The following is a 26889-nucleotide window of genomic DNA, read 5'->3' as shown; positions in this document are numbered from 1 at the left end:
CCCGCATTCCACCCGATTCGGGCAGTCTAGTGGGATTGCCTGCTTTCCACCCTTCACCGGGAAAGACCAACTTCCCCCAGTTAACACACAGTCCGCAAAAGTCATTGAAACATGCCAGCATCTGCGTGACCACTGGACAGGATGGGGCTGGGTAACTCAAATATATCAGAAGGTCGTCGGCATAGAGGGAGAGTCTGTCTTCCCCGCCATCTGGCCAGCGGAAACCCATCCATGTGTTAAACTTTCAGAGCCACGGAGCCAGAGGCTGGATAGCTAACACAAATAGTAATGGGGACTGGGGACACCCCCTATCACGTTCCCCCTGCCCAGTGGGAAGGATTCGGAGGGCCAGCCATTGACCCTCACCTCAGCGTGTGCGCCCTCGTATATTAATTTCACCCATCCCAGGAAGGACTCCCTGAACCCCATTCAGCGCATAGTTTCCCATAGGCGCTACCACACCGCTGTGTTAAACCCCTTTTCAAAATCGACGACCAACAAGGCAAAGGGTGTGTTAAGGATGGATGCACGCTCCAAAAGCAGGTGGAGACGTCTTATGTTCATGCGTGTCGATTTATGTGGCATGAAGCCACATTGGTCATGGTGAATTAAGGAGGAGATGACCGCTTGTAGTCTGGTGGCAAGAAATTTAGTCAGGATCTTGGCCTCCCCATTAATCAATAAAAATGGCCTATAGGAGCTACACAAGTCTGTTGGTTTGTCCGGTTTGGGAATCACCACGATGCTATCTTTGTGCAGATCCGGTGGGAGAACCTCCCGCTCTTTAGAGTGGAGAACATCTTATGGAGGGGAGCCGCCATCTTTTCCCCACCTAGTTTCTTCCAGGTTCCCACTGGTAGGCCGTTAGGACCTGGCGTTTTCCCGGAGTGCAGCTGGGCGATGGCCTCAGCTATCTCTGCTTCGGTGAGATCTTTGTCTGGCTGAGCATTTTTTTGTGATTCAGATAGTCGGGGGATCACTATATCATCTAGTATGGAGAGGTCCACCGGTGTAGTCGGACCCTGGTAGAGCGTGGCATAGCGAATGCCTCTGCAATGTCAGCGTCTTGCTGGACCCGTTCATTCTGTGCGTTCACAATTTCCCTGACATGCCGATGTCCCTCGTCCCTTTTCTCCAGTCAGGCCAGCAACTTGCCTGCTCTATCACCTTGTGCACCTTGATGCAAGCCCCTGCTGCACGATGAGCTTGTTTGGCGTTGTCACAACGTTCCAGAGGCATTTTCTGGATTTGAGGACGGAACGGTGCGTGCCCGGGGTGGCATTTAATATGTATTTAGCCTCCCAGTCTTCAGCCTCTCTTTCCGCTTCTGCCATTCTCCGTGAATGTTATTTCTTCTTTGCGGACATCCAGGAGATAATCTCTCCTCGGACTACCGCTTTATAGGCCTCCCATACTACCGCCGGGTTTTCGACCCCACTACAGTTTCTCAAAATATTCTGTGGTTTTCTCGGTAATGTGGTCAACAAAGTCGGGAAAACCGAGATAGGTATTTAGTCTCCATGTTCTGGGGGGGGCGGGTCTACTCGTGTGTATCTCTATCGTCAAGGTTAAGTGGTCAGAAATGCCACGAGGTAAGTGCTGCAGAGATGACCCTATATGCCTCCAGAATTGGGAGAAAAAAGTAGTGCAGTCTGGACAATGCGTCATGGGCTCCCGAATGGAAGGAGTAACCACGGTCCTGCTGGTGGCGTTCTCTCCACACGTCACAAAAGCCAAGGGCTGACACAAATAATGCAAATCTGATGGGAATGTCAGGGTTCCATCCACGGATGTGCATGACGCCGAGTGTGTTGTCCATTACGTCGTTAAAATCACCCCCGAGTTTCCAGAAATTAGGTAGGTGCCTTGCAACTGTAGCTACTAATTCTTCCATAAATTCCTTATGTAGGTGGGGCATATATGGCAAAAAATGGCAAGGGTTTCCCCCCACAGAGTACCCTGCACCACCACTAACCTGCCTCTCGGATCTTGTTCCACCGAGGCCAGCAGAAATGGGAGACGCTTATGTATTATGATCAGGACCCCTCGGGAACCCATAGTGAATCCTGAGTGTATTGCAGCACGGTAGTTCGTCCTTCGAAATAGGATGTAGGTCGTACCAGCTAGATGCGTCTCAGTAAGAAGGGCAATGTTGGGGGGTGTCTATTAAGGAATTGGGTGACGAGATGCTGTTTGATTCTGGATCCCATGCCGTCTACATTCCAGGTGAGAAGCTTAAGGGATTTGTGGGCACTAGTGGTCCCTAACGGAGCCTGGATGTTTGTCATGGGTGCTTGTGAACGTTCAGGATTATGGAAGCTGTGTTATTTGCATGTGTGACTTGGTTCTGGTGAGTGTTTGCGTTAGAATTCCCCCTAAAATGTACAACACATTTCAACGATAAACGAAAGTTAAGCCCCCTCCCATGCACCACTCCATACTCCACCCCAACCCGAAGCATCTGTTGCCCGAACATTGCTAGCAGTCACAAGATGTTGCTGTTAGCACAACCCAAGAACATATTTTGCCCCAAAAACAGACCTAGGGGTCGTGAGCAGAAAGCATCAACTGGGACTGATGTGAGAACCAGTCAGAAGAGAACCAAACCAAAAAGAGGACCAAGGGAAAAGGGGAACAAGAAGAAGAAAAGGGGGGGGGTTCCTCTGGGGTACAGAGTAGGAGCTGACGCCATGGCAGTTCCGTGACTCATTCAGTGCTGGACCTCATAAGGTGCGTCATATATCTGCCTGGTGTGTTCCGTTTCGGTTCTCTCCACCTACTTGACAGTGTGTACATCATGGATGTTACCATCACTGGACCTTCTCTTGCACGGGCTTGATCCATTCTAGTGGCACTGGACGCCGCTCCAGGGGGGCACGATCGGGTCGGGCTGGGGCCACCCGCTCAATCTTCTTGGTTCTGAACCCCAATCGCCCTCGATATGTCTCTCAGTCCATTTCCAGGCCTCCCGCGGGTCAGTGAAGTACACCGTGGTGCCATTGTGGTAGATCTTCAGTTGAACCGGAAAAAGTAACCCATATTTCACCTTCATGGAATGCAGCCGCCTCTTCAGCTGTTCAAATGATTGTCTAGCATGTTGTACTTCGCAGGTGTAGTCTGTGAAGAAGGAGATCCGGGAGCCATTACGTGTGATTGACTCTTTCGTGCGAGCCATCTGCAGCAGTGCATCCCTGTCTCTATAGTTTAAAAGCCTGGCTATCAGTGTGCGGGGCGGCGCGCCTGCGGTAGGTTTTCTTGTAGGCATACGGTGGGCTCTTTCCACTGAGAAGAATCTCGAAAAGGACTTTGGGGCAAAGATGTCAACCAGCCACTGCTCTAAGAAAAGTTCCATGCTTGTCCCCTCTGCTTTTTCAGGGAGCCCCAAAATATGCACATTATTGCTGCGCAATCTTTCTTCTCCTTCGTCAACTTGGGCCTCCAAGGTCTTAAGGCAAGTCGCCACCCACAAGAGCTGTTGGTTGGCTTCTCTGAGCCCATCCTCCGTTACAGAGAGGCGTTGTTCGGCCTCCCCGGTGCGGGAGGACAGTTTTTGAAGGTCATGTCGGAGGAAGGAGACTTCCGCCGTAATGCCCTCCATTTTCTTCTCCATGGAGGAGCGGGAGCTTGCTATAGCGGCCATCACATCTTTTAAGGAGAGAGTGTCTTCCTTGGTCGTAGTTTCCAGCTGTGGAGTGTGGTCCATAGGTATTGACGTAGCAGCAGTTGCATACTGGTCCATTTTGCTTTACGTAGACGGCTTTTTGGGCTTGTCCTTAACCCTATTGCGTGACTGGGTGACTGGGCCAGTCAGATGACACTGTAGCCATGGGGTGTACTGGATGTTGTGACCAGGTGGTGGACTTGCCTGTCCTGGGCTGAAGAGTCTTCAGGGTTCCTTCCCCTCAGTGTCTATCGTACACGGAAGATCTGTCCTGGGGGACGTCCAGGTACCCACAGTAGGCGGGAGGGATTTGTACAGTCTATGGTGTGGTGTACTAAGCAATGGTAAGCCTGGCACTGTTGTGCGTCTGTAGCTTCCAGCAGGCTGTGTTGAGGTCTGCCCCTCAGTTCAGGGCACCACATCCTCACGTCCTCATTGCTCTCCAGTCGGCCATGCTCCCCTCTTAGTAGCACCATTGATCATCATTAACTCTTCGTTCCTTGCCCCAGTACCATAAGCATTATGGGTCTTGAAGTCCATAATGTTTTTAAGTTTTGCATGTCTATTTAGTTTTTTTTATTTGTGAACCGAAAGTTTTCAGAGCTAGATGTTGTGAATGGTATGTGCCTTGACATTGGGGTTAAGACTTCTACCTAAGACAAAATCATAATTAGAGGATGTCACATTTGATTAATGAATTCCCGAGGTACAAAGATTATTCTGTTTAGATGACATTTCATAGAATGTTCTTTGCGTTTTCTCATGGGGGGACTTGTACAGTGACAGTATGCCATTAGATGTTTGGGAATTATAAGATCCACATCCTCGTAAGAAGAGGAATACTGTGTCTCTCCCAAGGGAGTCACCATTTTACACACTGACAGCCATCTCCTACCATGTTATCCTTTCTAATGATGCCACTCCAGGGTTAGGATCAGGTAGTGGCTGCCTTTCCCTGGCCACACGGGAAGAAATGTTCAGCTGGGGTTCAGTGATGACTGCAGGATTCATCACAGATGCCTCAATGGAGAGGAAAAAGCAAGGGGAAAGGGGGGCAACCCTAGCGGGTTATTCTTTTGAGAGCAAAAGAGATAGGGCCCCATTAGAAGTTTGTTGGTATTTCTGCGATAAATCTGCCGAAATATCACCAAACAGATTTATTGTTACCGCCACTCAGTCAGGCAGAATAACCGCCGGATTACAAGTAGTGGTAGGTGATGTTAGTTCCCATTTATTGGAGTCCATAGGACTCCATGAGAATTTCGGCGGAACTACCACTGGCAGTAATATCGCTGATTATGTGTTGGGGGGTATTTATATTTGTGCAGAATGATGGGGGATTTACCACTGTTTGTTTTCTGCACCGACGTACTTGTAATGACACCCTTACTGTTGACATTATTTATGCAATTGATGCAGTTGGAGGATTGTGTACTTGCTATTATTTTGGAGGACTTTGAACCAAATCCAAACCAATTAGTGTTAAAGGACATTTGTACCGTGCACTATCACCACCAGAGTGGTCCCCTGGCGCTCTGGTGGCTCTGAAAGAGGGGGGGAGGGTTGGTTTAGTGGGATGAAGCAGGAAAAGTGCAAGAGAGCAGTGATGTGCTGCTGGCGGCCTCAGCCCGGTGGGTCCGTTGGCTGTGCCTGGGGTGTTTTCGGCCGGTAGTCGTTGTGTACTGTTGTGCAAGTCTGTGTCTTTTTTTGTTTTGTTGTTGCAGTGTAGTGAAGTTTGTGCAGTTTGTTGTGCTGTTGTGTTGGTTTGGAATGTGAGTGGTGTATGCAGAGGGGAAATTGTTAGTGGAGTTGGTTAGTTGGCATCTTTATCCTGAATTGAGGCGCTGTGCTTGTGTAGTCTGCCCTGATGCGCCTGTCCTGATCTGAGTCCCTCTGACATTCAAGGTTCCTTACTCCTCTTGTCCCCGCCTCTACCAGGCTCTCTCATAGCCCCACCTGTCCTCCCTTCATACTCCTGTGGCCAGTGCACCTGCCAATGTCAACAAGTCAGGTTGTGTGCCAATTGCCAATATATAAGCAATTCCATAACACTGTGGTACCTGGTGGTAACTAAGGGGCGGGTGGGGTAGTTGACTCTGTCTCCGTGCGTGTCACCTGAGTTCCAGTCTATCTGGTGTCACCCGCCCAGGATCTGTGGGAGCTCCCCCGTTATTTCTAGGGCTGTCCATGTTCTTTCCAGTTTAGTCATCCTTTTGTCTTTCGGTTTTCAGTTTGGGTCAGTGGTGTTGAAGAGCCAGGTTTTTAGTGATTTCCTGAATTTTAGGTGATCTTCTGTGTTTCTTATTTCTTTTGGGATGTTGTTCCAAGTTTTTGCGGCTAAGTGGTAGAAGGAGGTGCCTCCGAGTTTTTTCTTAAGGTATGGTTTGATTTTCAGGCGGACTTCGTTGCTCGATCGGAGGGGTCTTGTCGGTTTGTAGATTATTTTCTTTTGTACGAATTCTGCTCTGTGTCCACTGATTGCCCTGTGTGTTATGCACATTGTTTTGAAGGTGATGCGATGTTTAACTGGGAGCCAGTGCAGTGTTTTTAGGGCTGGGGTGATGTGGTCTCTTCTGGATAGTTTGAGGAGTAGTCTTGCTGCTGCATTTTGGATCCGTTGCAGTTTCTTCAGGAGGTGTTCTGGTATTCCGAGATAGAGGCTGTTTGCATTGTCGATTATTGACATGATTAGGGCGACGATAGTGAGTGTTTTGTGCGTGAAGGAGAGGAAAGGTATAATTCTTCTTGCCGTGTGGAGGAGGAAAAAACATTTCTTCACTGTTGTATTTATTTGTGGTTCTAAGGTTAGGGTGTAATCCATTAGGACTCCCAGATTTTTTTACTACCTTTGATGGTGTTGGTGCGTTTTCCATTTCCGTAGGCCACGGGATGGTGGTTTTGTTCTTTTGATCTTTGGATATGATTGTGATTTCTGTCTTTCCTGGGTTGATTTTCAGGTTGTTGGCATTCATCCAAATGAAGACCTCTTTCAGGCAGTCGATTAGGGTTGAATGATCGGCATCTGTGTCTTTTATTTTGTAGATGATTTGAGTATCATCTGCGTAGTTGTAGCATGTAATGTTGTATTTTTTGAAGATTCTGATGACCGGAGTCTGGTAGATGTTGAAATATAGTGGAGATAGTGAGGATCCTTGTGGCCCTCCACAGTCGTTAACTCGGGGAGTGTATTTGAATGGTTTAGTCCATACAATTTCTGTTCTTTCTGCTGGGAATGATTTGGTCCAGAGTAGAGCTGTGTCAGTTATGCATATGTCTTCTAGTCTTTTGGTCAGGGTGTCATGGCTCACTGTGTCAAAGGCTGCGGGGAGGTCGAGCAGAATAAGGGCTGAGGTAGTGTTTGAGTCTGCGTTAGTTTTGAGGTCGTCCCAGATGGATAGTAGTGCTGTTTCCGTTCCTCTTGCTGGTCTGAAACTGACTTGAGCTTGGTCTAGCAGGTGGTGTTTTTCTACATGTTCTTGGGTTCGTTTATATACGTAGGTTTCTAGAAGTTTTGCCAGGTAGGGGATGTTAGAGATCGGCCTGTAGTTGGAGAGGTCATCTACGTCGCCACTTGTGTTTTTCAAGAGTGGCTTGATATATGCTGATTTGAAGATCCTCGGTACAGTCCCTGTTGCTAGTGATAGATTTAGAAGGTTTCTGTAGTGTTCTGCTGGCGTTCCTTGTGCGAGGATTGATTTGTAGATGTCTGGGGGACATGGGTCCATGGGAGATCCAGCTTTCTTGCTTCGTTTTGCCAGCATAGCGAATGCCTCTGCTGATATTTCAGGAAAGCTTTGGAGTTTGAGCTGTAGTTCCGTGTTAGGTTTGTTAGGTTGCATGTTGTGGTTGGTTGGTCTCTTTTGTACGGTTTGTCGGATGTGATTGATTTTTTTTTTAAGTGGTCTGCCAGGTTGTTGCATAGTTTTTCTGAGGGGTTTAGGGTGTTATCGCAGCCTGGTGGGTTTCCTATTTCTTTAATGATGCTAAACATTTCTTTTTGTGTGTTGGCGGCATTGGTGATTCTGTCATCGTAATGTCTTCTCTTTGCCTTTTGAATTCCCTTCTTGTATGTGCAGATTTGTTTTTGGAACAGTGTTTTTCCAGTTCCATCTTTTTGTTTTCCTTTTTCATGGCGCGTAATAGTGGGGTGAACCATTTTGCCATAGGATGTATAGATTTTGAATACTTTTCTTTTTCCTTTTTTTCAAAAAAACAAGAATGAGAAAACTCTCCTGATGATCACCTGTGACCTAAACAGGCGTGAAACACGTGTAGAGAGTGATGAAAATAAACAGTATACAAATGCATTAATAAAATGGAGATTATCTAAATGAGAACATGAAGGTCTTTTCTTTCAAAGACAACCTGGATTGGCACTCAAAAAATTATAACTGAAATTGGAATGTCGCAAGTGGAAATGTAAACATTTGAAATTCTTTTCTTTGATGGGGTGAACGATTTTTCTGGGGCGATCTTGTCTATTGTATCTGCAATCCATTTGCGTAGTATCTCCGCTTTCCCGTCTGTGTCAGCTAGCTCTAGTTCTGTGGTTGAGGGTTTGGTTAATTCCAGTTGTTCGAATAGGTTGCTTTCTTTGACGTGTTTCCAGTTTCTCTTTGTGGTGGTTGTGAGTTTCGGGGGTTGGATGTAGACTTAAGTAGGTAGAGTGATCACGAATGGGATGATGAGATGGTCGCTCCATAGTATTTGTGTTGGTGGTGCAGTAGTGATGAGTTTTTCGTTGGCGAAGATTGCGTCGAGGATGTGTCCTGCCGAGTGTGTTGCCCCTTTGACTAGTTGTCATAGTTTCATGGCGGTGAGTTGTTCAATCAGTGAGTTTTTGGAGTTGGCGTGGTTGTCTTCAAACCAGATGTTGAAGTCCCCCAGGATGATTAGGTGTTCGTGGTTGATGGCTAAGTTGGTGATGGCTTCTATGAAGTTGTCGACGAATGTTGCATCATATGTCGGCGGTCTGTACACCAGGATTAATGTGATGTTGGTTTTTGGGTTCGCCGTTAGGTGTATTACCATGGTTTCGCAGTTGAGAATGTTGAGCGGTTTGTCAGTTTTTATTTTCAGGTGTTAGTTGAATGCTATTGCGATGCCTCCTCCTTTTTTGTTTTTCCTGGTTTTTTTGCAAGCATTTGAAGATGGTTGGAAGGCAGCTTTGGAGTGTGATTTTGTAGTTGTCGTCCAGCCATGTTTCTGTGATGAAGAGGATGTCCATGCCGTTGTCGTCGAGTAGGTCGAAGATCTCTGTTGAGTGTTTTGACATGGATCTTGCGTTTATTAGATTGCAGTGAAGTTTGGAGGTGTATGATTTGGACTTTCTTGGTGAGGTTGTCTTCTGATCGGTGTTGAGGTTTCCTTCCTGGTCGATCTCTTGTTGAGCTGTGGGTTTTGGGGTGTCAGTGTCTTCTAAGAGTTTTCCTAGGTTCTGTGTTGGGTTATTTTTGTTTTCATTGTGTTCATCTTCCAGAAGTTGTGATTGTTGATTGGAAGTTCCTTTTGCTTTGGTGATGTAGGGCGTTATCGCATGGGTTGTGTACTTGTTGTTTTTTGTGTTGTTCGTCCTTCTACTTGCTTGTGTTCGGTTGTTTGATGTTGCTGTTTCTAACGTTGGGTTGGTTTGGTGTGGTTGCCAGTTGTCAGCGAGGTATGGAGTTAGGTAGAGGGATTTGTCCCTTCTCTCAGTGTTGGTTCGATTTGTGTTCCTTTCTGTGGGCGTGCAATCTATTGTTGTTGTTCTCATTTGCTGTTCTGGAGTGTTTGTTCTTTCTTCTCTTTGTCTTTTCCTTGGAATGGGTCGTTTGCGCAGCATAATAGTCTTGAGAGTTGTTTAGTCTTTTGTTTGGTGAAGTCCAGTTGGTCCTGCTTTGGTCTTGTTGTCTTGTGGTGTAGTAGTGGGTGTGAAAGCTGTCTGCTACTAGTTTGGGCTCTGTCTGTAGGTGGTATTCCGTCTGATGTTGGTGACTCGCTCAGTCCCTGTCCTTAGGGGTATGGGAAGGTGGTTAAGGGTTGTTTAATAGGGTGCTATCAGTGGCTCTCTTTAGTGTCCGTCTCCCTGAGTGCGGTTCACTGCGGTGAGTTAGGTATGTGGGTTTGGGGAGGGTATCTGCTAGTTGAAGAGTGGCTTGGAGGGGCGCAGGTCGGATTTGCGCCTTGTGGTGCGTGAGCCCCGGATCAGAGTGATACTCCACAGTAATTCACTGGTGGGTTCTGTTTCACTTGATAGTGAGTTGGTCAGCTAAATCTGAGACATGTATAGTGGGAGAAAGGCCTATCAATGCAATCTGAATGACACAAAAGGAGATTTGGGCACAGAGGCCCTGCTAAATTTGAGAGACCTGGATAGTGGGAGAGAGGTCTGTCAATGCTGTAAATGACACAGAAAGAAATTTGGGCACAGAGGCCCTGCTAAATTTGAGAGACCTGTACAGTGGGAGAGAGGCCCAGCAGTGTGATCTAAATATCATACAATGCAATTGGGGACAGAACCCCAGCAAACTTAGAGACACCTGTATAGTGGCAGAGAGGCCTAGCAATGCAATCTTAATGACACAAAAAGAGATTTGGACACAGAGGCCCTGCTAAATTTGAGAGACCTGTATAGTGGGAGAGAGGCCTAGCAGTGCGATCTAAATATCATACAATGCAATTGGGGACAGAACCCCAGCTAAATTAGAGACACCTGTATAGTGGGAGAGAGGCCTAGTAGTGCAATCTAAATACCGTACAATGCAGTGTGCAGTCCTATCAATGCAGTTTAACACAGTGCAATTGGTGAAAGGCCTGGTAGTGCAATCTAAATATCGTACAATGCAGTTGGGGACAGAACCCCAGCTAAATTGGAGACCCTTGCACAATACGAGAAAGGTCTAGCAGTGCAATCTAAATATCATACGGTGCAGTCTGGAGACTAGGTTTGGATTTTAACTAATTTTGAGGAGGAGGGTGGGAGATGCAGTGCGGTGCAGTGGCCCTGCGCAACGTGGTCTCCCCAAGTGGCCGGGACTCCAGTGCAGAGCGGATGTTCCTCGCCCGGCCTTGAGCCACTCCTACCTAATGCTTTCTCAGAATGCAGTGCAATTGCTGCCGCCAGCGTTTTGATAGTTTGCAACTTAACAACTTCTATCCGTTTTATAAAGAGTCTAGTATTGTCGTACTTTAGTCTCCCTTTCAAGAATTGCATTTAGGGAGAGGCTATAAGACTCTCAAGAGTTGGCAGTAATCTGTTCGCAAGAATTTTTGTAAAAATGTTATAGTCTGAGTTAAGCAATGATAAAGGTCTGTAGCTCGCTGGTGATAATGGGTCCTTCTCAGGTTTTGGGAGGGGAATAATGGTGGTGTTTCCCATGGAGTTTGATATCTTGCCATAATCTACAAAATTATTGAACAGTTTACGGAAGGAAACCCATCTGGGCTTGAAGATTTCCCAGATTTAAAGTTTTTTATGTTTCTAATAATTTCAATAACAATGATTGGCTTCTCTAAGATCTGCATCCAGTTTAGTGCCATTGCTCTTGTGGAGGAAAGCATTCATTTTGGTTTTGGATTAGTTTGCTGGTGATGAATAAAGTTCTTTAAATAACTTACAAAATGTGTTTGAAATGTCTGTTGGATACACAGTATTCCAAAGTCCTATACCATAGAGGTGAAGACACAAGACTGCAAGGAAAAGGAAAGCTCTTGTCCCTACCCACTCAAAGGCCCGTTTGGGGTGAAAATGCTTCGTGGACAAGGCCTACTGCAAGATGGACACTGGTACCCAGGACCCTGCCACAGGTGACGGAACCCCTGCAAGTGCCGTCTACAAACCCTTCATGAGTGGGATGGGCGGAAGGAAGGGCTCACTGTGATCCCCTGCACTGGGTCTATTAGCTCTGCCTGTATCTCCACACCATCTCAAAGCCAGTTTGGTCACCTTCGCTGTCCAAGCTGCTGCAAGGGAAACTGCTGGAGCCATCTACTACCTCTACCGTCTCTGCAAGTTTCGCCCGACGGCTACTCTGCATCTGAGACCCACCAAATCTACTAGCGTCCCCAACTTGATTCCGCCTTCCAGGTTATCAGATTCTGTCAGCCACAAACCCATGCCGATGCAGTCCCCCAATGCAGTGTTAAGCCAGCCGAGCACACTCGGCACTGAAGCGGTCTGGTCAAACAATACCCCCTGTCATTACTTCAAATTTTTAACTGTATCCGTAAATTTCTCCAGAACAGGAGCTAATTTACTCATTACTCCTTCCAATTCCCGATTCACTAGACTTCTTTTAGACTTTGTATGGGTCGATTTCTTCAGTGTTCTATTATTCACCTGGTCTTCTAGTATTCGGGTCGGGTCAAAGCCCATACCTGTCAATTTGCCATCACCAGTTTATTCACTATTGGAAGAACAAAATTACATTGCCCATTTTAAATCATTAGCAGAAACTGGTAATTCAACTTGTGTGAGGTCCATTTTGGTAATTAGATGGAGTTCAGGCAGAGTATATCAAATCTGAAGTATACATTTTCGATTTTAAAATAGGCTATTTTCCATTGCAAATAGTTAATTAATTCTAATTTTCTTACCCATTGTATTTTTACACACAGTCAAACTTGTTGTAGGTTGCCTTTGATATTGTTCATTATGCTTTTTATAGCTTTGAGGAATAACAAAAAGTTGTTGTTGTTGATCGCTGCTGTGTTGCTTTCTGTACTGTTTCGCAATATATCCATCTCCATACTTCCCATTTGATCTTCATTGCATGACACCGAAGCATCCAGGGTTCCCCGATGTTGCAGTGAGCAGCCTTAGTTGCTCTTCACCTTCACTGGCTCTGTGGCTAATGCCTGAAATTCTACACCAACAATGTTTTCATCAGGTTTTCTAGGCAGCAATTGCAATTGACTTTCTATATCCTCAACATTCGAGCTCACGGCCGAGTGACCCTCACTTTCTCTCACTCTTCTCAATTCCGCTCTTCTGCATTTTTTCTGCATTCTTCATCGTTGCCCACGTTTGGACCTAGCCGTTACTTTGGGGCAATTAGATCTTTGATTGGAAACCTTATCAACATTTTCTTCGTCTACCAAATAATCAGTGGTCGTCCCCATATCTTCAGCTTGCCCGAAATTATCCATTGTTGAGCTAATCTCCATTTTATTTTGTTCTCTCTCTGTTATAGTATCATTCCAGTCATACCAAAAAACTAGCATATAATCAGAATGGATAATCTCTTTCTGAGGACTTGATAATACCACATCCAACAGCCTTATTAGTCCTACCATCATAATTAGTTGTTCCTTGTGGAGATTGTTACAGAGTGCTAATAGTGCTCTCAATATTATCATAGTTTGTGTGCCTGGTTGTTCTTACACAGCTGATAATTCTGGAGAGCTATATGAAGATGAGGCGTCAGATGCTGGTGAGGATGCGTATAGACTTTCTGAAATGCACACTAGATTTGGTGATTTTGATAGGTTCAACGAATTAGACTGAGCAAAACCAATAATACGTTGAGATGGATTTAGCATATTTGAGGAAGGCGGCTGGAGACGCTCGCCGATTGAGTCTCGTTGAAGGCTCAATCAAAAAATTAAGCAGTGAATTATTATCCATTGGATCTGCCGAAGGTAATTCGATCTGTACTAATTCCTCACTTGAAGTTGGCAACAAATCCATAGTGGAGGTAGTTTCAGATGCATGTGTTGCCGGTTTCATAAATTAGGTAAATTTGCTTTGCTCGCCTCTTTGTTGAGTCAATATTCTATTCTCTTCGACTACATGTGCTACACCTTGGACGCTAGAGTTTGCATGTAGCATGTTACGCACCCTTTTAAAAAAAGTTTCTACTGTTATCCATAACACGCTTATTCATAGCCATGTTAGATCTGCGTAGTTGATACTTTCTGTTTGTTGCAGGCATATTTTACAATCCAAATTTTTGTGTGTATGTAAAATGTGAACACTCGGCACTACTGCTTCCACACACGTCGCGCACACCTGTCTGACCTTGCTTGTGCGAGTACCCCCCAGCAAACTCTCCTCAGATGTACTAGCGTGCTTGCTCACCTAGTACCTCGCTCATCATTTGGCTCCGTACATGGCCATGAAAAATGTGCACACAAACTTTCCACTGCTTCACACAGAGAAAAATAATTAGCGAGAACATTTGTAACCACTGCTATTGCTTTCTGATTGACTTATGGCATTGCATTCTGGAGTTCAAAGCACAGCCATCACATCATATTCATCTCATTCAAGATGTTGCAGCTGGACTTCTCAGCGATGGCACCTGCTCTCTGAATGTGCTTGCCTTTGTGAATTCGGGCTTAGAAAATCACTCTTGTCTACTGGAAAGCACTAAGGGCCTCAACAAGTACAGCAGTGCGGGGAAAACAGCAGTAATGCAGTGGTAACTGCTTTTCCACTGCATTACCGCACCGCCATACTACAACTTTGGTGGTGAGGCGGAAGAAAAATTCCAGTCAAATGCTGGAGGTAATTCCACTGCCTTACTGGAAAACAACGGCCAAATCGTCGGAATTACCGCCAAGTAGTAATTCTGCCTAAATCCCAATACTCCATAAATGGCCGTTAGCACTGTCACACCACCACTTGTAATCCGGCAGTCATTCTGCCAGACCAAGTGACGGTAAAGGTAATTCCATTTGGCGGTATTGCAGCAGATTTACCACCGGAATGCCGCCAAACTTATAATGAATTCCTAAGAACCCCTATAGTTACTTCTGTAAATGTCAAACTCTGCCTCTGGTACTCTCTGATATAATACTCGATGGGCAACTCGGTTCTGGGCTGATTCGAATGGAACCATTGACTAAGCTTTTGTTCTGACTTGAGAGTCGTGTAGACCGATGAGACCTCCGTCCCCAAGTGACGCACAGGGGAACTAATAGAAACCCGCTGTGCGACCTTTGAGGCCACAGGTGGGAGATGTCTTCCCAGATCCACGGAACCTCTGGAACACCGATGCTGCTGTCAAAAGGGAACGAGGTTAAGTACCAGGCAATTACAATACAATCAGGTAAACAATAGGATCTAAAGAGTCTTACCTATCTGGTGTTGGGGAAACCCAGGTAACCTAGTAGAGAGGTTCGAGACTCAGATGATGCGGCGGTCCCTGGAATAGTAGAACCGCAGGTGAGCGTGGATGTAGGGTTAGCCACCTGTAGGAGAGAGGGCTTGACTTGAATCCCAAGAAGGGAAATGGCGTAGAAGTTCAGCAAGGTATCAAGGGATGATCCAAAGACAAGTCGAGGGGAAGTCCAAAATCCGGCAACAGGTAAACAGTTCCAAGCAAAGGTACAAAGAGGTGTCCGAAGGAGTCCGAGGTAGAGTTCCGTGATCAAAGTAACAAGGAGCAATTCGTACCGCCAAACAGGGTCTGAAGACAGCTGAGAAGCAATGAGCATTCTGTCTCTCAGACCTTTATACTGTGTGTCTCTGGGTCATGTGACGTCTCTGGGTCATGTGACGTCCACCAAGGTCACGTGAGGAACGCCACACTGGATCACGTGACCGACGTGAAGAAGTAACGCCGCCCCTTCTGCTATATGTTCTCCAAGGCAATTGCCAATGCAGAAAGGGTTGCAATCGAGCCCGTACACCAAAGCTGGTACGGTGTTTTCGGTCCTTTGGGTTCACCGAATCACTTGAGCCTCGAACCTTGGGAGGAGATGTTGGGGGAATGTGCGCAGTGTTCTGATGTGGAGTGGAGTGGTGTGCAGAGGATCGCCTAACATAGCCCCCCCCAACGGCCCACGACCCCGTGGGCAGGACGGATGATCCTTATGGAAGCGGGCCACCAACCGAGGGGCGTTCAGATCTAAGGTGGAAACCCATGAACGCTCCTCCGGGCCGTAACCCCTCCAGTCCACCAGATATTGGAGGTTACCCCTAAACCATCTGGACCCTAAAATGGGCGACACCTCTAAGACATTAGGAGAGGTCAGGGACACCGGCGCAACAGGGGTTCGAAGACGGACGGAATCAGGACAAGGTTTGAGGAGGGAGACATGGAACACAGGATGGATACGCCAAGAACTAGGAAGAACTAGACGAAAAGCCACCGGATTCACAACCTGAGAGATCACATACGGGCCGACAAAACGAGGTAGCAATTTCCGGCAACCCACTAGGCGAAGATGACGTGAAGACAACCAGACCCTAGAACCCACCACCAGAGGGGGAGCAGCTCGACGTTTGCCATCCACACGGGCCTTCATAGAAGCCTTTGCTTCAGTGAGATGAACCACAGTACTAGCATGTACGGCAGACAAATCCCTAAGACATGTCGTAGCCGCAGGATTCGAAGAACTAGAAGCATCAGGGACCGGCAAGACCTTGGGATGTTGGCCGTAGAGGGCGTAAAAGGGGGAATAACCAGTAGCTGAATGAGCCGCATTATTGTACGCGAACTCAGCAAGCCGTAAAACGGCCAACCAGGAGGACTGATGTTGCAATATAAGGCAGCGAAGGTACTGCTCCATAGATTGATTCGTCCTTTCGGTCTGCCCATCGGTCTCAGGATGATAGGCCGAAGAATACCTGGTATCAATGCCCAGTAATTTCGTCAGCGACCTCCAGAACCGAGAGGTGAACTGTGATCCTCGATCGGATATAATGACCGAAGGAAGGCCGAATAACATGAACACATGTTCAAAAAACAAGTCCGCCAAGACCGGGGCCGAAGGAATGCCTTTACAAGGAACAAAACGAGCCATTTTTGTGAACGTGTCCACCACTACACAGATGGAATCAAAGCCTTTCGACTTGGGGAGATCGGTAACGAAATCCATAGTCAACGTATGCCAGGGCCTGGGAGGTACCAGAAGCGGAAGTAACAACCCAACCGGTCGACCCCTTCGATGTTTAGCCTGAGCACATACTGCGCACGAATTGACATAACATTCTACATCGCGCTTCATAGAGGGCCACCAACGCTTGAGAAGATCTAAAGTGCGCTCTTGACCGGGATGGGCATTAAAGGGAGCATCATGAGACCACTCAAGGGCCAGATTACGAGTGTCAGGTGTGGGGAGGAACAGACGTTCATGTACGAAAGGTAATCCATCAGAATACACTGGGTCCCATTCTCGCAACTGATCGGAATGATTGCTAGTCCAGGATCGGACCGAGTCTAATAATGACAATGAGGGTGTACAAAGACAAATCACATGACTCTTTCCGAGAACAGTGTCAGGGAAGGTTGGCAACTCGACCCCCCCCCGGGGAACGTGACAAGGCATCTGCTTTTCCATGTGAAGTGCCAGGACGATGCATAATATGAAAATCAAAAGAGGAAAAGAAAAGATGCCATCGGACCTGTCTACTATTAATGCACTTCAATGAAGCCAGATCCTGTAAATTCCGATGATCTGAGTATACAGTGATGGGATGATTAGCCCCCAGAAGATGATGGCGCCAAACACGAAAGGCATCCATGACAGCCAAGAGTTCCTTCTCCGTAACAGTGTAATGTGTCTCAGTACTGGAAAACTTACGGGAATGGTATGCCACTGGGTGTAACTTGCCTGTTGTAGGACATGTTTGAGACAGTACCGCACCGAGAGCAAAAGAAGAGGCATCCGCCTCAACTATGAACCGAAGATCAGGATTGGGGTGCTGGAGTACCGGTGCGGTAGTAAAGGCGGTTTTCAAAGCTTCAAAAGCCCCCTGATGTTCTCTCTGCCAACGATAGGGTACCTGAGGACTGGTCAGAGCCGTGAGCGGGGCAACAATTGTGGAAAAGGAAGAAATGAAACGTCTATAAAAGTTGGCGAATCCCAAAAAGGCCTGCAAGGACTTGAGTGTTTGAGGTACTGGCCAATCTAATACTGCTTTGACCTTAGATTCGTTCATGGATAACGCCCCAGGGGTAATGTGGAAACCCAGAAACTCAACAGACGTTTTATGGAACTGACATTTCTCAGGTTTGGCGAATAAGGAATGTTCTCTCAGACGGGATAGTACTTCTCGGACATGCTTTACATGGTCGTCAAGACTACGAGAAAAGATTAAGATGTCGTCCAAGTACACAACCATGTATACATCCAGAACATCCCTGAATATGTCATTCATGAATCGTTGGAATGTGGCCGGGGCATTACATAGGCCGAAGGGCATGACTAGATATTCATACAAGCCGTAACGAGTACAGAAAGCTGTCTTCCACTCGTCTCCCTCGCGAACGCGCACTAAATTGTATGCGCCGCGTAGGTCAAGCTTGGTGAAAACAGAAGCATGTGATAAATGATCCAGAAGTGGTGTGATTAACGGGATCGGATATCTATCCTTTTATTGTGATAGCGTTAAGACGCCGATAATCCACACAAGGACGTAAATCCCCCTCCTTCTTGGGTACAAAGAATATAGGGCTTGCCGCTGGTGAAGTAGAGGGGCGGATATGCCCTAAACGAAGGGCGTTCTGTACATACTCTTTCAACGCTTGTTCCTTCAAAGGGGACAAGGAATAGATCCTGCCCGAAGGAATAGTGGAATCAGGGAGTAATTCGATTGGGCAGTCATATGGTCTATGTGGAGGAAGTACCTCGGAAGAGCCACGATCGAAAACTGATTCGAATGCTTTGTACTCAGGTGGAATCCCAGACACCAAGCCCCCAACAGTATGAGAATGCACAGTCTCTGGATCGTCAACAGTCAGCGTGAGTTGGGCTAAGGCTCCCAAGGCCCGAGAAGGTGTATCAGTGGTTTGATGGACCGGGAGACAATAATTCTGACAGACCTCGGACTCGAAGAGCACAGTGCCTGACTGCCAATTGATCAGCGGATTGTGTTCACGTAACCATGCAATCCCTAATATGATACCGAATTGAGGTGTGGTAATCAAATCAAAACTTAAGGTCTCTGTGTGAATTTCTTGTATGTTCAACAAGAGAGGTGCAGTTTGGTGTCTAACAGGACCAGAAACTAACGCAGAGCCGTCTACGGCTTGGACATGCTCAGGTCGTGTTTTTACCACTAGAGGTAGGTTGAGGGAATGGGCCAAATCAATGTCTATGTAGTTACCAGTAGCACCTGAATCAATGATCATATTGACTGCATGAAGAAGGCCTGTAGAGGGACATAGAGTAGCCTTTACAGAGATGGGTTGAACACGAGCAATGGCAAGAGAGGTACCCGGAGATGATGACGGGACACTCGACCTGTTCTCCGGATCTAAGGTCGAGCTGTCCGAAAAACCTGGCTCTTCTTGGGACGTCGAGGACACTCTTTCACAAAATGTCCAGTGGTGCCACAATAAAAGCATGCATTATCCACCCTCCTACGTTCCCTCTCAGATGTTGTAATAGGACTACGTAAACCTCCCACTTGCATAGGTTCTTCTGTACTGGGAGCAGGAGTACTAGCAAGAGTAGGATGGGAAGAGACCCCCAATTCGGCTCTACGCTCCGATCGCCGTGCATCTATCTGCAGGGCAAGATCAACCAATTCCTGATACTGAGTGGGCACAGAAGGGATCACTGCTAAAGCATCTTTCATGATGTTACTCAACCCCCTATAAAAGACCACCGCCCGCTTGTTTTCTGGCCATGATGTTTCAGCAACTAGTTGATTGTCCGGGTGATGTAGTCTATCAAAGTCCTTCTACCCTGAGTTAAATCTAACAACTCCAAATCCCTAGACTGTGCCTTGTGTCGGGTATCGAATACTCGAGACATTTCTAGAACCAACAGATCAAAGTCATAAAGGACTGTGCTATTATTCTCCAGTAGGGGATTAGCCCAAGCGGCAGCTGTCCCAGCTAAATGGGAAAGGGCAAAAGCGGCTTTAGCAGTGGATGTAGGAAAGGCCAAAGGTCTGCATAAGAAATGTAACTTGCACTGATTAACAAAGGTTCTGAATTTCTTGGGGTCACCTTGATAGCGTTCAGGAGCAGCCAGGGGGGAAGGGGTTGGGAGGACCACCGGAGTTGGGACTGTAGTAGTAGCCAAGGGAGGGGGTGTAGTTGAGGAGCTAGCATCTCCAAACTCAGGGTCTGCGGGAAGGGAATGCTGAACACTCTGTATGGAATCTAACCTTTGGTGGATCACCGTGTTCGCGGCGGCCATATCTGCCCTTAATACTGTAAATGCCTGGACTAAGGCAGCTATGGGTTCTTCCGTGGATCCCTGCATCGTCAAACACGACTAAACGGCTTCTCAGTCTGTTCTGACTTGAGAGTCGTGTAGACCGATGAGACCTCCGTCCCCAAGTGACGCACAGGGGAACTAATAGAAACCCGCTGTGCGACCTTTGAGGCCACAGGTGGGAGATGTCTTCCCAGATCCACGGAAACTCTGGAACACCGATGCTGCTGTCAAAAGGGAACGAGGTTAAGTACCAGGCAATTACAATACAATCAGGTAAACAATAGGATCTAAAGAGTCTTACCTATCTGGTGTTGGGGAAACCCAGGTAACCTAGTAGAGAGGTTCGAGACTCAGATGATGCGGCGGTCCCTGGAATAGTAGAACCGCAGGTGAGCGTGGATGTAGGGTTAGCCACCTGTAGGAGAGAGGGCTTGACTTGAATCCCAAGAAGGGAAATGGCGTAGAAGTTCAGCAAGGTATCAAGGGATGATCCAAAGACAAGTCGAGGGGAAGTCCAAAATCCGGCAACAGGTAAACAGTTCCAAGCAAAGGTACAAAGAGGTGTCCGAAGGAGTCCGAGGTAGAGTTCCGTGATCAAAGTAACAAGGAGCAATTCGTACCGCCAAACAGGGTCTGAAGACAGCTGAGAAGCAATGAGCATTCTGTCTCTCAGACCTTTATACTGTGTGTCTCTGGGTCATGTGACGTCTCTGGGTCATGTGACGTCCACCAAGGTCACGTGAGGAACGCCACACGATCACGTGACCGACGTGAAGACGTAACGCCGCCCCTTCTGCTATATGTTCTCCAAGGCAATTGCCAATGCAGAAAGGGTTGCAATCGAGCCCGTACACCAAAGCTGGTACGGTGTTTTCGGTCCTTTGGGTTCACCGAATCACTTGAGCCTCGAACCTTGGGAGGAGATGTTGGGGGAATGTGCACAGTGTTCTGATGTGGAGTGGACTGGTGTGCAGAGGATCGCCTAACAGCTTTACTGTTAAGTGCACACCCTCTTCACGGGAACCTTTTACTTAGCAGAGGGAGGAAATGAGTAATGTCAAGTTTCTTTACAGTACTGTCTAGGCTTCTTGTTGCCCTTGCTTGAAAAGTATCCAAAAGAAGCTGGAAAATTGTGGTTCGTGTTTGAAAATATCATATGAGGCTTGTGGGGGGAGGGCTAAATGGCTACTTCGAGCTGTTATTCAACATTGAATTGTATCGAAATCCTCTCCTTCTCATTGCACAGAATGCCTGAAAAATAAACTATTGTGCAACAGGATTGGTATTTCAATTTTTTAGATGCCTCTTCTGTCTCAAACATGTCATATTTTATATCTGATCATTAATGGGCTCAAAAGACCTTTGCATGGATGTGCAATCATTGCATTCATGCAAGTTTAAGATTAGCAGCTTAGTAGAAGTAGCAGTAGAGTGTTTCCTTTCTTATCATTTCACTGGCACACATAGATTAGCAATAATTGAGTCACCAGTGGACTCCATGTCACTGGGCACATTGCTCTAGACCTAGGCTTTCATTTAAAAACGTAATGCATTCTGTCAGCACTGCTCTTGGTTCATTCAAACCCATTGTACTAGTGTTGCAGATTGGACTAGTGTTCCTGATCATTCTGTTTTATAAAACTAAAGCTCGGGACTAAAGCATTTTGTCACAGTGACGCAGTGTCATCTGGCAAGAATATCCTGCACTTATATAATTATTAATGTAAGATGTATCTTTTTTTCTGCAGCGGTCAAATACTAGGTCGGAATGGCTCTAGTGCCCTACGATGAGGCAGCTGCCTGGGGCTTACAGAAGTTTCACCAGCCTGCGGCCACCTTCAACTTTGCCAGCCATACCATCCGGATCCAACAGAACTGGAATCAGCTTGGAGTGGCAGCTGTGGTATGGGATGCGGTAGGTGCCTTAGTCTCTACATTTGCAAAGGAGACCATGTGGGTGTGTGTGTGTGTGTGTGTCTTCTTTGGAAATCTAACAGTTTGCATGTCATTATGTGTTTCATATATTTGCAGGGCAATTGCTACTCCAATCCCTAGAAACTATAATATGCCCAACGCAAGGTTATAGCTTCATCGATAAACTGTTCTCTGATGCTACTTCATTGTGCTGTCATCACTTATAATGGTCCACTTAAAATCTACCGGGACAGCAATCTATACACAATTTTGGTCAATCAAAAGTCTTAGAAGACCGGATAGAAGGTATGAGAACTATTTGCGGGGATGTACACCACATTGTGAGCTGATTCAGTTGCAGGAAATTGGATTTTAGTGTACATAAAATGGGACACATTGAGGATACTGGAGGCCGAATTTTCGCTGCAGTGCAATGTTCGCCCTCACACCTTCTGTGGTCATTCTCGAGCTCCTTGTACTCTGTCAATATATCCAATTACAAAAATGCTGGGCTCAAAAGTACCTTTTATTAGCCAGGTGACCCAAACCTGCTTATGTGGTTGGAAAGATACTGGGACAGGGTTTTAGCAAGCAGATTATCCTTCACTCCATTGCAACAACCAAGCACAAACACCCATCTTTTAACAGCACTACAGCTGAGGAAGGCCGATACCCACAATCATTTGTGTTTTGTGATCATTTTAAAATTCCAGGAGATCAGAAATTCACCTCCAGATGGCACGCCAGCAGAAGTGTTGCTTATTTAAAGTTACTAAACTGCTTTGCTCGTGGCAGCAGGCCCAGCTCAAGATTTTTACTTTAAAGTGATTGTTTATACATGCACGAAGATGAATCTTACAAAGGTACTATACGCATATTATGACTCCCTCACTCATTCAAGGAATTGAAAACATGATACAAATAATGCTTAGGTTAGTTTAAATATACAATACTTTGTAAGCTGCGTTGCCTGTGGAAAAAATTAAGATGGTTGATTAGAACCATTACTACAGCAAAAATGAGTAAAAATTGCTTGGTTGCACCATTTTAAGACAATACATGTTCTACTGCTTAGGAACTTGTGAAGGAACCCACCTCTTCAACCCTGCTCATTTTGCATTGGTGACTTATATTTGCTCCCATCAATCGGAATGGTATTTATTAAAAGTGGGGTCTTTTTAGTAATAAAGACCCCACTTTTAATAAACATGCTTTAGATACTGATTGATGTGTTCTTCCACTAGCCTTTTTGGACAGTTTGGTTTGCTTTTCTCACTGTGCCTTGTTTTTTATGGTCTACAGAAAGCGCACAGGTTGAAAGTAGTAGGCTGCTCCACAGAGGCCATTTGTCAGATCAAATTCAGTGGGGGTCAGGAGGGTGGTGGGGGGTGGGAGAATTGTCACTGTCCGTTGATAGGGACAATCCGTTTTTAAAGCTGTTTCTTTCATGGTTGTAAGGGCATTGGTTATGGAGGGCAACTTATTTCTGAATTCTTTGATATAAATGAAAACACTGTTCACTGGTTTAATGGTACAGAAAAGTCATGTTTATATACAAGGGTGGATTGCCACCTTTGCATTTACGATCTAAGGACAAATAGGCTAAGCGTAAGAATAACAAAAACATTAAAGAAATTAATGGCAAAAGCACACATTAATTAAACAAAAAATAGGAAGAAAGTAATGTTGGAAGGACTAGACTGCACATCGATTGGCAATTTGGTGATGTGAACCTAGCTAGAGAGCAATGGAGTTCTGTACCAAAAGATGTTCTTATCACGACTACATGAAGTGGTACAATTGGCATCCTGCACCCATAGGATTTGAGGTGAGGAGAGTCAGACCACTGGTTAGGATTTGTTCAGGTGCTCGTTGGGAACAACCCTGATTCATGGTGGCATATTGTTCCTTATTCTGTGTGTAGTTTGAAAAGAGACTCCAGTGAGAGAGAAACCTGGGATGTTCAAAGCTGCTGTGGCAGAAAAGTGAGAGGAGACGAGAAGCTGCAGTTTCCTATGCAGTACTATGAGTCGCACCAGGAAGCGGAGACATTCCGGAGAGCAGAGCGAACAAGTGCAGGTCTCTGGTGATAGACATCTAGGACTGACGAAAGAGGAGAAAATACAAGGGAAACACTTTCCCGACCATGTAGCAGCAAATGAAGCAACACCACAGAGGGTGTCTGAGAACAAGAAAGCGACAACAGAAGTTGCCGTCCTGGCCCACGAAGAAGAGTCCAAGAGACGAGGTACAGACCTGGTGACGCAGTCCCAACACCAAGAATGTAATGGGAAAAGCAGCAGACCCGGGCAGGGTAGCGAGTAGAACTAATACTATACTCCTACTCTTGTCAGTTAAACACAAAGTAACCAGAAGAGTGAGAATAATCACTAGGTCAATCATACTTGTCACAATGAGACGCAAAGTAACCCAAAGAGTGAGAATCGTCACTTGGTCAATCCTACCCGTCCCAGTGAGACTCAAAGTAACCAGAAGAGTGAGAGTCATCCCTGGGTTCATCATACCTGTCACAGTGACACAGATTGATAAAAAAAGAGAAAGAATCAGCTCTGGGTTCATCATACCCGTCCCAGTGAAAAGCCAAGTTATAAGAGGACTGATAACTCTGAGAAGAATACTATTGCTCACAATATTTAAGATACAAGTTGGATTTCAGATAAAGAGACTTTCAAGTTTGTGAGAAAACCGGAGGGAAAGAGCCTCAAGGATAAGGAACATCTTTATAGAGGAAATTGAAAAGACAAGAGTAGAGAGGCCAAGAGATTTGGAAACCCCTGAATTAAACAAACTGGTACACTTGATAGCCAAGAACTATCTAAAGATCCTATGTTGACAGAAACATGATGAGAAAGCAACCTAGGAGAACTTAAGCAGCCCCTGGACTTTAGTTGTTTTGTATAAGTGGTAGGGTGAGAGTAGGTTAGATTTGGACGAAGGACAGACTATTACTTTTGGACCTCACAAATGACCGACAAGCACCCCAGTTAGTTCTATTAGGCAGGGAACCCTACAATCTAGGCAAAGTGAGGCTGTTTTTCTATTATTTAAATAGAAGCCAGTTCTAAATGAAAAAACATAGTCTGTCTCCTTCTGACCCTCCATAGTTGCCTCAGATCCTGTGTCCTCTGTAAGAAGATATGTGACTTGGAGACTCTTGTTAGGCAGAGTTTGTATGCAGTACCCTTTGGGACCACTACACACAACTAGGACTACAGGTGTAAGCAAAACCAGCCTTTGGTATAAGTCTGTATTACACAGTTTCTGGTAGCAGAACTGAGTAGCCTGGCTTATCTCAAGAGGGAATGTGAGCTGGAAGGATGTTAAACAGAAGTCTACAATCACAAGTATTCAAATAAACTCTTATACTTATACTTCTTGGTAAAACACTTGTTAATTTATTTCACAGTCAGTTATAAAACATCCACTAGAAGGAGGCAATATATCATACACATATATACTTCAATACTTTAAACTGTCAGGCTCTGAGGCATTTAAAACTACTTTGAAGGAGGAGCAAAATGGCATTCAGAGTATTTGAAGTAGGAGCAAAAAGGCATAGGTTAATAAAACGAAGGATACAAGTATTCTTAAACAGTGCAAATGGTTTGAGTTCACCAGAGGAGTCAATTAAATGCAATAGGTAGGCCAAAGTCAATGGGCTACAGTCTTGTATAGGATAAAACAGTTCTGGTATTTAAACGGAAAAGTCTTTGCCACGGTTCTCAGAAGTAGTTCATAAAAGAAAGAATCATATGTTCGCTCACAAGCTGATTAGGCCTGCAGGTTGCCAAAGTTTCAAGCACTTTCGCAGTGAGAGGTAAGTTCTCTCGATCAGGTTTTCACAGTACCTTACAATGAAGAAAAAGATGCAGCTGAAGACGTCTGTTCCTGGCAGTTCCTGCAGATCTTGCTGTTCCTGAGCCTCAGTCGTGGGGACAAGAGGGAGGACGTCGGGGGACTCCTGCACTGCACTGGGACTGGTCGAAAAGCTGGCACTGACAAATCTTCAATTGCGGTAGCTGTAGACAAGCACACAAACTGGTGTCCCGCTCCCTGGTTTTTCGGTTTCCTGCAGCACTCTGAGGAAAATACAACCAGCTCCGAGAATGGTATCCAGGTGGCTTACGAGTTGATTGGTCCCACCAACTCAAATGGAGAAGTCGTCCTTGCAGGGGCTTCTCTGTCGAGGTGAACTTGGCGTTTCGGACCTGCAGCAGGGCTTCACCGGGCAAACCAACGGTCCAGGATTTGCAGCAGCTGTCCTCTTCAAGCTCGTATTTGGTTCTTTCGTTCCAGTGGTTGACTCTGCCTTCCAGCCAAGAGACTTGCCTTTTATTTAGTTCTCTCCCATTCATTCCAGCCTAGCTGCCACTCACCCTGCAGGGTGGCTGTCCTTGCCAGACAGTCAGCCAGCCAATCATGCCGCAGTGCATTTGGGTCTCCTCGGAGACTAAGCACAGGGAGTTCCAGGCACCTCTGTCACTTCCTGCCCGCCCCAGACCCTCGGGCACCAGAAGAGGTCTTCAGGCATGAAGCCCGCCAAAAGCATAGGAACAAAAGGAACAAACCAGGTTTGGCGTGCAGAGACCAACTCTAGAAGGACCTTTCCAAAAAGAAATGTCGAAAAAAGAAGACCAGGACCCATTTAAACTAAGGAGGCTCTGATGCCATCTTGAAAAACATGGCTCCTGTGATTTTAACGCTACCGGTGTTCGCGGTCGGGAAAAAATCATGGTAGTTCGTTGTAAAACCACTGCCACCAGCCATTTCGAGAGGAAAGGGTAGCATTTGACTCCTACATGAGTTTCTAGACACAGGGGATACTATGTAACCCCTCCAGCACTCTATTGTAAGATAGGGTGTGCCGGGTCTAGGAGTTTAAAAAGACTAGTAAAGTCAATTTCACTTTACTTTCTCTGGAAAACAGTAGTTTATCCCAGAGAAGGTATTTAAATCTTGAGACATCCAAAAAAGGCTTCCCTGTGTCACTGCACTGAGGGTGCTGTGTGACACACATGAAAAGATGATGCCTATGGAGTTGTCTAAAACTCCATAATCAAAGAAAACAAGAGTAAAACACCCATCAAAATACATGAGAGAGTTGGGGGAAAAAGGCTCCCACTCTCTCCAGGTAAAAAAATCAAGTCCTTAAAATCCAGCCAAGTTGCTTGGGGTCTCTAAGGTGAAGGGATTAG

General features: G+C 46.1%; 1 protein-coding gene across 3 annotated transcripts in view; it reads left to right on the top strand.

Moving 5' to 3' along the window:
• The window catches only part of METTL21A (methyltransferase 21A, HSPA lysine), a 166091-nt gene that overhangs the window by 65753 nt on the left and 73449 nt on the right, over positions 1 to 26889 (top strand). For all 3 annotated transcript variants that reach the window (XM_069615591.1, XM_069615593.1, XM_069615592.1), the window contains one exon: positions 21508 to 21674. In XM_069615591.1, coding sequence (XP_069471692.1) covers positions 21528 to 21674 — 147 coding nt within the window. In that variant the 5' untranslated portion in view covers positions 21508 to 21527. The remainder of the gene's footprint in view (positions 1 to 21507; positions 21675 to 26889) is intronic.

The sequence above is a fragment of the Ambystoma mexicanum genome, chromosome 9 (genome assembly GCF_040938575.1).
Source record: "Ambystoma mexicanum isolate Mex_15411 chromosome 9, UKY_AmexF1_1, whole genome shotgun sequence".
NCBI classification, from domain to species: domain Eukaryota; kingdom Metazoa; phylum Chordata; class Amphibia; order Caudata; family Ambystomatidae; genus Ambystoma; species Ambystoma mexicanum.
Note: the sequence above shows the minus strand (reverse complement) of the source record. Positions and strands in the feature narration are given on the sequence as shown.